This window comes from Bacillus rossius, chromosome 10 (genome assembly GCF_032445375.1).
Source record: "Bacillus rossius redtenbacheri isolate Brsri chromosome 10, Brsri_v3, whole genome shotgun sequence".
Lineage (NCBI taxonomy): Eukaryota > Metazoa > Arthropoda > Insecta > Phasmatodea > Bacillidae > Bacillus > Bacillus rossius.
In genome coordinates, this window is record NC_086337.1 from 52,254,013 (window position 1) to 52,266,438 (window position 12,426).

General features: G+C 33.5%; 1 protein-coding gene across 1 annotated transcript in view; it reads left to right on the forward strand.

Annotated features, from left to right (window-relative positions):
* The first annotated feature begins 6,819 nt into the window (after positions 1 to 6,819).
* The window catches only part of LOC134536132 (mitochondrial proton/calcium exchanger protein), a 34,250-nt gene continuing 28,643 nt past the window's right edge, over positions 6,820 to 12,426 (forward strand). The window contains exons 1-4 of the mRNA XM_063375720.1: positions 6,820 to 6,929; positions 7,155 to 7,726; positions 9,074 to 9,217; positions 11,647 to 11,784. Of these exons, the coding sequence (XP_063231790.1) occupies positions 6,869 to 6,929; positions 7,155 to 7,726; positions 9,074 to 9,217; positions 11,647 to 11,784 (915 nt within the window). The 5' untranslated portion in view covers positions 6,820 to 6,868. The remainder of the gene's footprint in view (positions 6,930 to 7,154; positions 7,727 to 9,073; positions 9,218 to 11,646; positions 11,785 to 12,426) is intronic.

Below are 12,426 nucleotides of genomic sequence, written 5' to 3' on the forward strand. Positions count from 1 at the left end.
ACAAATATTTTAACTAAACACACTCTTTTAATATCTAACATTTATTTCAAAATAACTTTATCATTGATAGTGCAAGCTCTTACATATTTCTTAACTAGTCTATAATTATTGTACAGCGGGACTGTAAGTTTGTTTGCAGGAAATCAATTAAAACATTGCAGACTAGTTATACAAATTATATTTCACTGTTATGAAATTACATAATTCATGCTGAACGAACAACATAAAAAGACATAAATTTGTTCGTTACCGAGGTTAAATGTTACTGCACGAACTTCACGTGTTAATGAAACACGAAACTACAGTAAACTCGTGGAATAACATCATGTCAGTGTTAAGAAGACTGCAAGTATACGCTCTACCACTCTGGTTCTGGGGTAGAGCGCCTGCCTTGTGACTTGTAGGACCCGGGTTCGCGCCCCGGCTCCTCCAAGGCGGATTGCCCAGAGAGAATGGTGGCATTTTCTCTGGTAGGAATACAATCCCTTGTAACAAGTCAGGCTACCAAAGAAACGGTGGGTGGAACAGAAAAAAACCTTCCAGGTGGCTTCCAAATGGGGAGCCCGTTTCTTTTCTTGGGCTCCCCATGCGGTGGCCATTCCGGGGGTTTCTCCGGGGGAACGGAGTTTTGCAAAAATATTTTTTTTTTTTAGTTTTGTAACGTTTTAGTTTTTATTAACTGTAGCATTATCATTCCAACATGTTATAAACAACGGAGTTTTGCAAAAATTCTTTTTTTTTTTTTTTAGTTTTGTAGCGTTTTAGTTTTTAGTAACTGTAGCATTATCATTCCAACATGTTATAAACCAAGCTCAAACAAACATATTTAAAACATTTTTAAAAATTTTGCTTTTGAACATAAAATATTTGAATGAAGTGTGTATCAGTCTCAGTGAGTGGTTGTATACCGATGTTGTGTGTTCAACCATTTATCGGTATATATTAAATATATATATATTTAAGTATTATTGAAGGTAAAATTTTAGTCAAAAACCTTTGTTATGTAGTATTTTATAAGTTTTAATATTGTTACGATTTACCGCGGGGGTTCGTAAAGGATAGCCCAATTAAAGATTTTTATCAAACACACAGTTTTATTTATTACCACTACTTGTCACTTACAAATAATCTTCTAAATTGGCAAATAATTAATTACACTTAAATAAATGTCAATTCACCAGTCACTCGTTCCGCACACCTCGCTGAGCCGCAACTCTCGTCGCAGCACCCCTCGTGGGACTCCGCCGCCGCCGTCACACCCTTCGCCGAGATCCCACTCGACGCCTCGCTCGCAACTTCACTCGGGCCTCCGCCGCGCCCGCGACTCTATCGCCCGGAAACTCCCGACTCCACTCAACTCACTCACTCTAATATTAATAGCTACATTAATTTTATTCCTAAAAATATTATTTCTGAAAAACCACGTTAGTTTTCAATCAGGGTCGTCTAACACGCAGACACACGTATGATATAAATATATGTATGATATAAATAAAATATTCTATTTATTTCAGCATTTGATTCTTTTCAACACAATCTTATGAATAAAATATAGGCCTCGTCAGGAATTGTGTGGAATAGGCTATATATGTTTTATTATCTTACAAATAGTCAAATTTTCAAATGAAATTTCATGGTAATAGGTGTTCCGCAAAGTAGTAGTTATTCTCAAATACTCTTTAATATTAAATAAATGATATTCCATCTGTAATCATATTTGATCAAGAAAAGTTGCTGATGAAAAAAATTTATAATTGGGAATTAAGTTTGTGTAACTATTCAGCAAGATATTTCAGCTGTCCAGATCTGATTTTAAAGCTAAAAAACGTCTCTGAAATACGATAGCATTTATGGTAGGTATAACCTTTAATAAAAAAACTAATTAAATTAAACATAATAATCACATAGTAAGTAATGAGATTTAACGTGGTATCCTCTTTTAAGAACTTTGAATTTTATTGGATGCGAAGCTTTTTTTTTTTCACCAACTTTAGGTCTTATTAAACTGATAACTTTCTCGACATAAACTAATTTTAATTAGAAAAAAAATGAAAGTATGCAGAAAAAAGCTCTTAAATTATTATTTAAAATTTTCAGACAAATTAAATTATTTTCAATAGGTTGAATTTCTATAAATGTAAACTATTCGCATTTTATATTTATTAGACTTTCGATCAGTGATACACTTTTTATTATTTCATTTTATTACCATTTTTGTTGGTTCTGACATAATGACTCGGTTTGGATTAACAAAATCCAACTTTGAATTACAGAATTAGTGACACTTTTAAAACCATTAGTAACTAATAAATGTTTAAAAAATTATAACTTCTTTTGAATAATCTTTAAATATGCATTGTTTAACGTTTGTAATCTACATATTTATTTTGTATAGCTACACCATTTTAGTTTTTGTTTAAGATTTTTGTGAAAACCAATTGGTTAACATGAACTTTATCAATCTTTATCTATCTGTGTGTTGTGCTGTTTCGTGTTTTGTCGCATTGGTGTGTGTTTTTGTTGTTATTTTATGTCATAATTCGTTTATAGTTGCTGTAAGGAACAAAAAACTGAATTTCAATTTGATCTGACAATTTTAATGAAGGAGAATAATATGCTACGCATAGTAGTATTTTTTAATATAAAAAATACTTAAATTTCAGCAGAGTTTATTTTTGAAAGACTGCAAGCCGGTGCAAAGCCCATCAACATTCGATGTACGTGCCTAGAGAGCCTGTGCTGCTTGCCCTGTGCCAACAAACTACACTACACAAAATTATTTTCCTCGCGTTTCAGCATCTTAAAAACACATTTTGTAGACTTTAAATAATTTGTTATAGACATTAAAAATCTTAATATCTGAGTTTTTTGTTTTCCGTCACCCTAATAATGAAAACAGTACATAAGAAAATCCTTGATATTTGCATTGGTTTTGCACTCATTAAATAAATATCTACCGGTACCAATTACTTCAATTATTCCAGTGTGTACAAATGTAAATTCTATGAAGCTAGTTACATAACAATTTTACGAGTAAGGCCGTTTTCCTCATTCCGTAAAATGTATAAGAAAATTTGGCAGAATGGAATACTAGGTAGGTACCACATTTTTTTTTTTTTTTTTTAATGATTGTAATAAGAATAGAGTGCTACCTATGATAAATTTTTGGAAACATTTCTTTCTTCTCGCCCGTGATCAGGAAGTGATTTGTTTTTGCAACTATCACCGTCAGAAGCGCTATCTGTAATCTTTAAAGTTAACCTGAAAAACAGCTAGAGAGTTTACAGCGCTACCTACCGAGTATTCTATACACTATTTTGAGGGCAATGCTGCTTTACTCATTCCATGGAGGTTGTAAGAAAATATGGACGTATTGCACTTTTCCGTTATAGTACTTTTCCGCCTTTTTCGAAGAGGCCAGGCGGAATACTATCATTATGGCAGTCTTCCGTCGCCCTGTGAAGAAATTATCATAAAATTGTAATACAAGACCCTTGAGTACTTTCAAGAATCTTTAACAGACGTTTCATGTCTAAAACTTATTCTGAAAATAATCATTTAGCCTTTATCACTCTTCTAAAATTATATAATTTAAAAACAAAATATGTAAACAGAACTACTCATCGGCCCTACACGTATTCTTAAATGTTTTTCGTAAACATACGCCACTATTTTATCTTAAACAATTTTCAAATTGCTTTGTTTATTCTGAAGCTCTGCACATTGTTTGAGTGCCCAGACAGGCGGAAGTCTATACATCAGAGGTGCCCCCCCCCCCCCCAAACACTATGACTCACCCCCCCTAACATAATGATGCCCCCCTCCCCCCCACGAAATTTTTTATGCCATTTTCTCAATGATTTACTCAATTATTTTATAATATTATACTTTTTTAGTATTATATTTTATCACATTTTGCATTAATTTAAACTGATTTTCTAATACTAGTGAAAGGTAAAAATGTAGACAACATTGTATCTAAGGCAAATTTAATCCTTGGCCATCTAAATCACTGGTTGGAAGCAAATAAACTTGTACTAAATACCTCTAAAACAAATTGTATAAATTTTAGGAACAGACATAATCCAGTAGAAGAAAAGTTTGAATTAAAGTTTAACAGTAATATCATAACTAGAATATCAAATGTTAAATTCCTTGGTGTGAACTTAGATGAACAGCTAAAGTATAAAGACCATATTAACTCTGTCGCTAGCAGGCTAAGTGTATCCTGCTATGTACTAAGAAGACTGGCAGACATAGTATTGAAACATTAAAAACTGTCTACTACGCTCACTTCCACTCTATAATGACATATAATATAGAAATCTGGGGAAACTCTGTGGGAATTGAAACAATTCTAAAATTACAAAAAAAGAGCTATTCGTATAATGACACATGACAAAATGTCAGCTCACTGTAAACAAAAATTCAGAAAACTTAAAATCTTAACAGTCATAAACGAGTATATACTAAGAATACTATTATTCATACATAAGGAGAAACGCTATTTACAAAAAAATCTAGATATTCATTTATACAACACAAGAAACTCCAATAAATTGAGAATAACAGGTCATAATACCAGTCAGTATGAAAAGGGCACAAATTACATAGGCATAAAAATTTACAACTTATTGCCACAAAATGTCACAAATATAACCGATTTACCTATATATTCAAAAGAACAATCAAACAAGTTCTCTTAGAACATCCTTCCTACTCTCTTCTAGAATTCTTTGACCTAATAACAGATAATAAAACTAAACTCTGGTAAATTTTATTTCAATACATCAGAAAACGAGAAATATATTGAGTTTTGTAAATTAACTCTTCACTCTGAGGTTTAGACTTCAGTTTATACAATTTATTGTGTACCCATGTTCTTTTTTATGTACCCATGTTTTTTTTAATCTCTTTCTTACGTTTGAAATGTAAAAAGTACTGTGTAATTTTTTTTTGTGGTTGTACAGTTTGTTTGTATATATGTATATATTTGTATTAACTGACTTGTTCTATATACCGGAGTCCTTACCTCCATATGGGATCTACAGAACAAAAATTGAATAAATAAATAAATAAATAATAATAATTTTGGTCATATCAGGTAATATTTCCATCCTGAACCGACAGATAACTGCTTTTGATAAGGAAAGTGCGGGGTTGCCAATTTGATTTACAAGATCCCTTTCAATTATCAAAGCACCAGAAACGTATTTTAACATTAGAAGCTATAATTATGTAAATAATATATACATTTTTCTCGTCTTTTAACCACCCCCCCCCCCCCCTGAAATTTTAATGACGCAGTCTGCGTCGTTACCCCCCCCCCCCCCCCGCCCTTGTGGGCACCCCAGTATACAGCTTTGCTGATTCCTCTCGCAATTTCACTGACTTGAATGGCATTTTTCTGTCAAAAATTACTTGCATCGACAGAGATGTAAAACCTAAATAAATATGCCGTCACCCGCGGTCTTGACTTCGAGACCTGGGCGGGGCCTAGTGGGAGGTGGTGATGTGTGGGTATGTTCCGGTGGGCGCCAGGCTAGCACAGTCGCTAACCAATGGTTTTGGGCGTCGATGCTTTCTGCCCCGGCATGGCTCACTAGGCCTTCGGCTGTGATTGAATTTAAGAGGGGGTTTCTTTCGTAGAGCTAGTTATCCAGTACTGACGTGTCCCAGGGTTTTAAAGCCCCCGAGGTGTAGCGGGTTCAGGCGCTACCGAAGAGTTCCTTCTTGTCCGGCTGGTGATTGCCCTGCCTGGAATGTCGTCTGCCTGCCCTCTTACTAGGCATGAGCGAGGATATGAGAGAGGGGGAGAACAGGAGCCTAGAGCGAAATCCCCGAAGGGCCGCTCCAAGGGGGGGAGGAAGTCTAAAGCGTAATCCCGAGGGCCGCTCCAGCTAAGGATTCCAGAGCGTAATCCCGTGGGCCGCTCCGGGGGGGGGGGGGGACACTACATTTTTTGGATTTTATAATTAAATTAACTTTTCGTAACAATGCAATTTGTTACATTTGTAGATTATTAGTTAGGTTTCTGTGCATTGTAGATGCTGCAGATGGATCTTGTGAGTCCAGATCTGTTTCCACTTTATTGTGGAACGTTTCTTTTCATGTGTGCATGATTACATGATAACAGTTAGAAGCCTTTTTTTTTATTTCTTAGGTTCATTGTCGTGCCATATTCTTTATATATTTATGCCCAAAACATTGACTGAAGTGTACATTTTTGCAGGGTGGAAAGAGTCTTAAACAACTTTGTTTATCAAAGGTACTGTTTTTAACGACGGATATTCTAACCCATATTTAGTAACCATTATTATACTTGGCAAACATCATTTCCGCAATGATATGGGCGGAACCATTTGGTGATGGCGAGGGTAAAAAGTGACTACCTATGATGCAGCAAGCTGTTTCTTGACAAATCCTAACTCAGTGTTTCAGTAACACATGTTCCATTCGATCTCTTTTTATTATATATAACAAAGTAAAACGATAGAAATCCTAAGACACCATTTTGTATTCAAAAGTATTCTTGTTATTATAATTTTAAGAAAAGAAAGAGTTTTAAAACAATACCTTAAAGTACTTTGGCGTTTACTAATCAATAACGGTTATTTTTTTTAACATTAATAATTATTTTAACAATGATTTATAGGCATTTCGTTAAATTATATGTTATACTTTGATGTAGATAGATTTTCATTAATGACTTTATTTATTCTTCATTGCATTATTTTATAAAATAGCTTACACCTTTTCTGGCCTGCAGCGCAATCTTAAACCACATATCCAAATAAAAAAAAAGTTGTGACTGGTGGACTAATGGCTGCCGACTGTTTTTGTTGGAGAAGAGTAACGTGTTATAAATATGCATGCTTTATTTAGCAAACAGAAGTCACTGGTTATCAGCACAAAAAATGTTGTTAAAAGTATGTGCAAGCCATCTTAAGTACAGTTTATGCTATATTATTATTATTATTTTGTTCATGATGAATAAGGTCCTGTAGTTTCGCAATAGTAGTAGTATATTAATTAAATAGATTTTGTAGGCTACCTTTGAGTGACATAAAGTATGGCTATTTGCATTTGTTTGTTATTTTAGTTTAATTGTGAGGTTTTATTAAAAATATGAATATAATTTTTTTTTTTTTTAGGTGGCTGTCGCTGTCAACACTGGAGAAAATGCAATGTTTACAAATATGAGAGGCTGTTCGGGTCTTCTTCAAGTCGCTGGATTTCGTCTCCAAGCAGATATGTTTCTGGCGTCGTGAGGGCGAGTAGTGGAGCTTGCGTAACAGTGCAATGTAATGTAGCTCCCAATCCGCTGAAATGTGATGCGCAAGTAAATAACGCAGTTTCAGGCCGAATCGGCATGCTTTTGAACCATGCACGACCTGGTAATTACATTGAAAACCGTTTAATCATTTCGAGACAATTGTACGTGTCGTCTCATTGGAGACTGCCTAATAAAGAACCTAGCAAACCGTCGTCTAAAGTGGAAGAGACAGTTCAGGCGCTTAAGGAGGATCTCAAAGAGATTGAAAAGAAGAAAGCTGCTGCAGTAGATCAGATTAAGGTGAAGAAGTCATGGAAGCAATGGATTGTGGATGAAGTCATGCACTACTACCATGGCTTTCGGCTGCTGTTTATTGACGTCAACATTTCCCGGAAGCTTCTTTGGCGAGTTCTCAAAGGAAAGACTTTGACACGGAGAGAACATAAGCAGGTAAAGTTATAGAAAGGTTTTTATTTGGTTTTTGATTATCATGTATCTTAGTTACTAGCAAAAATGGTGATCTGCATCTGAAAGTTATTGAAATTATAGTTTTCATTCTGAAAAGTTATATGGGTAATTTTTGAAGGTTTTGAGGTTAAAGTGCGGTATCGCGTATCCATGTTAATCCCTTGATCCTGATGATATGATAGTGTACACATGATAATACTTGGACAGCGGTTTTTTAGAATGAAAAGAAAAAAATTGGAAAACATGGTTTGCTCAAACTAAAAGTTTCAATGAATTTACCAGAAGGAATGGTTTCTTAATTCCTACTGGTTTGTAAAAAAATAACAGTTTAAAGCTTACATTCCAATACCTGTGTTTTCCCATTCATTGTTTACCCACGATAGTGTGTCTTTTTGTTTAGCACAATTGTAGCCAACTATGAAGAATTTAAAAAAAGAAACACATTTAATTCTTTTGTTTCACATATTGAAGTTTATACCTGGATCCTGAAGGCTTGATCCTGATGGCATAATCATGTTAGTTTGATCCTTTGGTATTGATGCTTGCTGTTTTAATTCAGTATGTTGGAAGATCTTGTACATAAAAATATTGTCATATAATGAGTTATGATCGTAAGTCAAATAAAAAGGAATTTTTTTAAACCTACAATCATAATTCTTAATTATTTTGCAATTTCTCTCGTGCAGATTCTTCCGACATATTGAATTAAATCAGCACGCATCATGTACCACAGGATCATGGCATCAGGATCAAGAGATAAATGCTTGATATGGAACATTTACCAATTCTATAAAGAAATGTTATATTAATTGTCCAACATTTACATTAAATAAAACCGTGATTTACATAAATTTGCAGACTAAGGCTTTTACACACAAGTTGTTTCAAAACAATTAGATTACATCAAATAAGACAAAAAATGTAAGTAAATTTTTACACTTACTTTTGCTGAGGGTTAAAATTAATATTTGATTTTTGTGTAATGTGTGTTATAAATAAGGGTAATTATGCTTAAGTGAGGCTTCTACCTGACTGGTGATGTTTTGAGTAATTTATCAGTAGATTACAATTTGAAAATGTTAAATTTGGTTTGCTTCAATCAGAATAATGTGAAATGGTACACGTGGTTCTTTAAGTGAGGTAAGCGACATTAAAAAAATTAAAAAAATTACGGTAAAGAAACTGTAGCTCATAAATACTATTTTCAGAAATTGTTTCCACGGAAGTCATTTCTTTCCACAGAAAAGTCACACTTATGCAAAGTTACCCATCATTAATGATCACTCTTTTTCCTTACCAAATAATGCTATCGCCTTTTTTTTTTTCCAGTTGGTGCGAACAGTTGGCGATGTGTTCCGATTAGTTCCTTTCTCAGTTTTCATAATAATCCCTTTCATGGAGCTGTTGCTGCCGTTTGCCATCAAGTTCTTCCCGGGGATGCTGCCGTCCACGTTCCAGACCGCCACCGAGAAGGTACGGGATAGCGTGAAGCTTTCATTCAGCGAGAAAAATTTATTTTATTTATTTATTTTATTTGCGTTCCATTAAAGGCCTTGTGCTGTTACTATTTTCATAATGCACAGAAAGTAATGATTTATTTTAAGGATATTATTTATAAAATCTTATTATTTTGATTGTTATTATTATTATGAAATTTTATTATTTAATTTGTATATTGTTCGCCCGCAAAAGTTATTTAAATATATTTTTATTAATTATGTATATCTACGAGAGCTATGCTCTATGACCTGAAATGGACTTATATGGACAGTCAATTGAGTATACCCCTCTAAGGACTAATGAACTTAACGAATAAACGATGATTTTATTCGGGGTATTACTTAAAGAAATTTTCATTGTTGGAAATTTTCGTTTTAAATTTACCGCATTTCTGTGTTTTCAATTGTATTAATAAGTGTTATTTACGGTATTTATATTGTAAATTACGAAAACCGATTTTGGTTTCGGCCAATGAGAAGCCGTGTTTTAGATGTGAGGCGTCTAGAACGTCTTAATTAATAAGAATGATTGTATGAAGGCGTCTGATGCCGACGCAAAGGCGTGAGGCCTATTTTAAATTTGAAAGATAGCTAGCTAGATTATGCCATCCGACACTCAGGATGAGCTTAAACGACATATAAATAAATAATGTGTAAGATTATAAGGGCATATTCTGACGGATATGTTATTAGGAGTGAAAATCTGTAAGTAAAGATCTTGCATTTTGTATCGCCCATAGACATACCCAGCTGTATGTAATTTCTTCGTGAATCACTTCGATTTGACTACAAACTGATTAGTTTTCACGTAAAAGGTGTCAATTATCCTGAACTACGTCATGAATTGTTATTTCCAAGATTTAAATTATTATTTTATTTTGTGATACCCAGAGGTGAAATGGGAGTACAAGTTTCGTGTCTGTACCATATAAACTGAGTTAAGCCAAGGCAAATACGAACCCAAATATAAACATAAATAGTAATCATACTAATTAATTGTGCTATGATTTCAAACATTTTTTCTGTTATGTAAGAATGCGTCCGTAAAAACATCATTTGATTTATTTTCTGAACTTACACTAACAAACTTTTGTGAACGATTCATGTGTGCTACGTATTTTCCTGATGTTTAATTTACATAAGCGCATATCCACGAGTCATGTTCAGTATCGTTAGGATTGTTTTTATGTGATTTTATCTAATTATATTAATATTGATTTTTATATCTCTACACATATGTTAGTTGTCCCTGATAAATAGCCATTTTATTTTTAATAATAAAAACCTGAATTATATCCCTATGTGTTGATATATGTTACCTAGCTACTTGTGTCCAAGAGTGTGTGTTTCATGATAATAACATTTTATGCATGTTTCTAAGGGTTACAGTACAAGAGCATAACAGTACCATTGACACATATATATGTCTATATATATTTTTTGAAAAATAGTGACAGCCAGTGTATATCGTCCCGACAACACACACACAACAAAAGGGTCTATTTATAAATCAACGAGTACTATTAATGTTACTGTTGCCAGCAGTAAGCACACACCAACAAGTTTAGCAGCTGTTCCAAGTACAGCCTGTTTCTGGTTGACGCCATGAGGCTATGGAACACGTCATTTAAATATTGACTGATGGGAGAGATGTTGGCCAGTTATGGGGATGGTAGAGACTGGATTTTTGTTATTTCTTTCAGAAATCGTAAAATATGTGCATTAGTTTAAAAAGTTAATCTGGGACACTTTTTTATTATTTTTTTGAGATAAAATTATATTACTAATATCTTTGGACATCTTTTATGTAAAATTCCTAGATTTTTATGGCTAAAAGGCTAAAATATCCTCAATTTCACTATGGGTCCTGTATAACTCCTTAATAAACGTTCTATTCCAGTCGCATGATAAAAAACATAGCTTAGAGTGGATTTTTTTTTGTTTTGTACTCTGGCCGCAAGCATTATTTTGTACATACAATGTGTGAGTGTTTCACAATGCTGTATGTTTAGTATTTAAAATACTCTCTGTTACTGTGTTATTTTTGTCTGTGGTGAAGCAGAAAATTTTCAAAAGTTTAATTTCAAATAATATCTTATCATATTGTAAATTATGTGATTAAAAAATTTATTTATTTTCATGTACCTATATCTTGAGTTATTAAATTCTTAAAGGGCTCCTTTAAAACTCATAAAAATTTTATTAATGTATAGAAGGTACTAATCTTGTTTGGTTTTATAAGATTTTAACTATACTATACAAGTTTCTACATGTAATTTCATAATCTTGTTAAATAGTGCAGTTACGTACATTTTTCCTTTATGTCATGGCATTGTGTTGTTTTTTTGTACTTTCCAACTGTGTTCAAGTCATAAGTCACAGTGGTTCTTTGATCCTTCGCAGGAGGACAAGATGAAGCAGTCTCTCAAAGTGAAACTGGAAATGGCAAAGTTCCTTCAAGTCACGCTGGACGAAATGGCTGTGGAAAGCAAAGGACGCATGTCCGAAGGCGTGAAAGAATTCATGGATTTTGTGACGAGGGTAAAACATCCCTTGAGGTTTTTAAAATATTGCCTTTAATTCCAAACCATGGTTTAATTTTTTTGTTGTTATATTTTGATAACATTTGTTTTTTATCAAAAATTATGTCTATTGAAAGTATCGAGTTGAAAGCAGTATCAAGTATTAGTGTCATAATTATGTTGTCAGCCCAACCTTTATTACAATAAAATAAAAGCTATCCACATGCACAACATTCCATAAGCTACAAGTACCTGCATACCAGCTAATGCCAATAACTAATGCATACGTGTTAAAAGTCTATATACGTACTTTATTTGTATGCTCAAAAAATTTACTTTTACAGCAATGCAGGGCGGCTTTTTAATTTTGTCTCAAGAGTGTTTCATTTTGTTTCGGGAGGATTCTTAATTATAACTTGCACGCAACATGTATTTTTGCTCAAATACAAAGCACACCATTGAATCATATAGTTTAGTACATTATTTTGAGTTTCGTAATAGCATAGGGAATAACTTCAGATATTAGCTTCGTAGGCCTTTACTAGTGTCAGCCCCCTGGCTGAATCTACACAGCCCAGTTACATATCAGCTGTTTTAATAAAACATTTATCATTGTAATGATGCTGCCACTTGTATTAATTAGAAATATTCTCTCAACAAG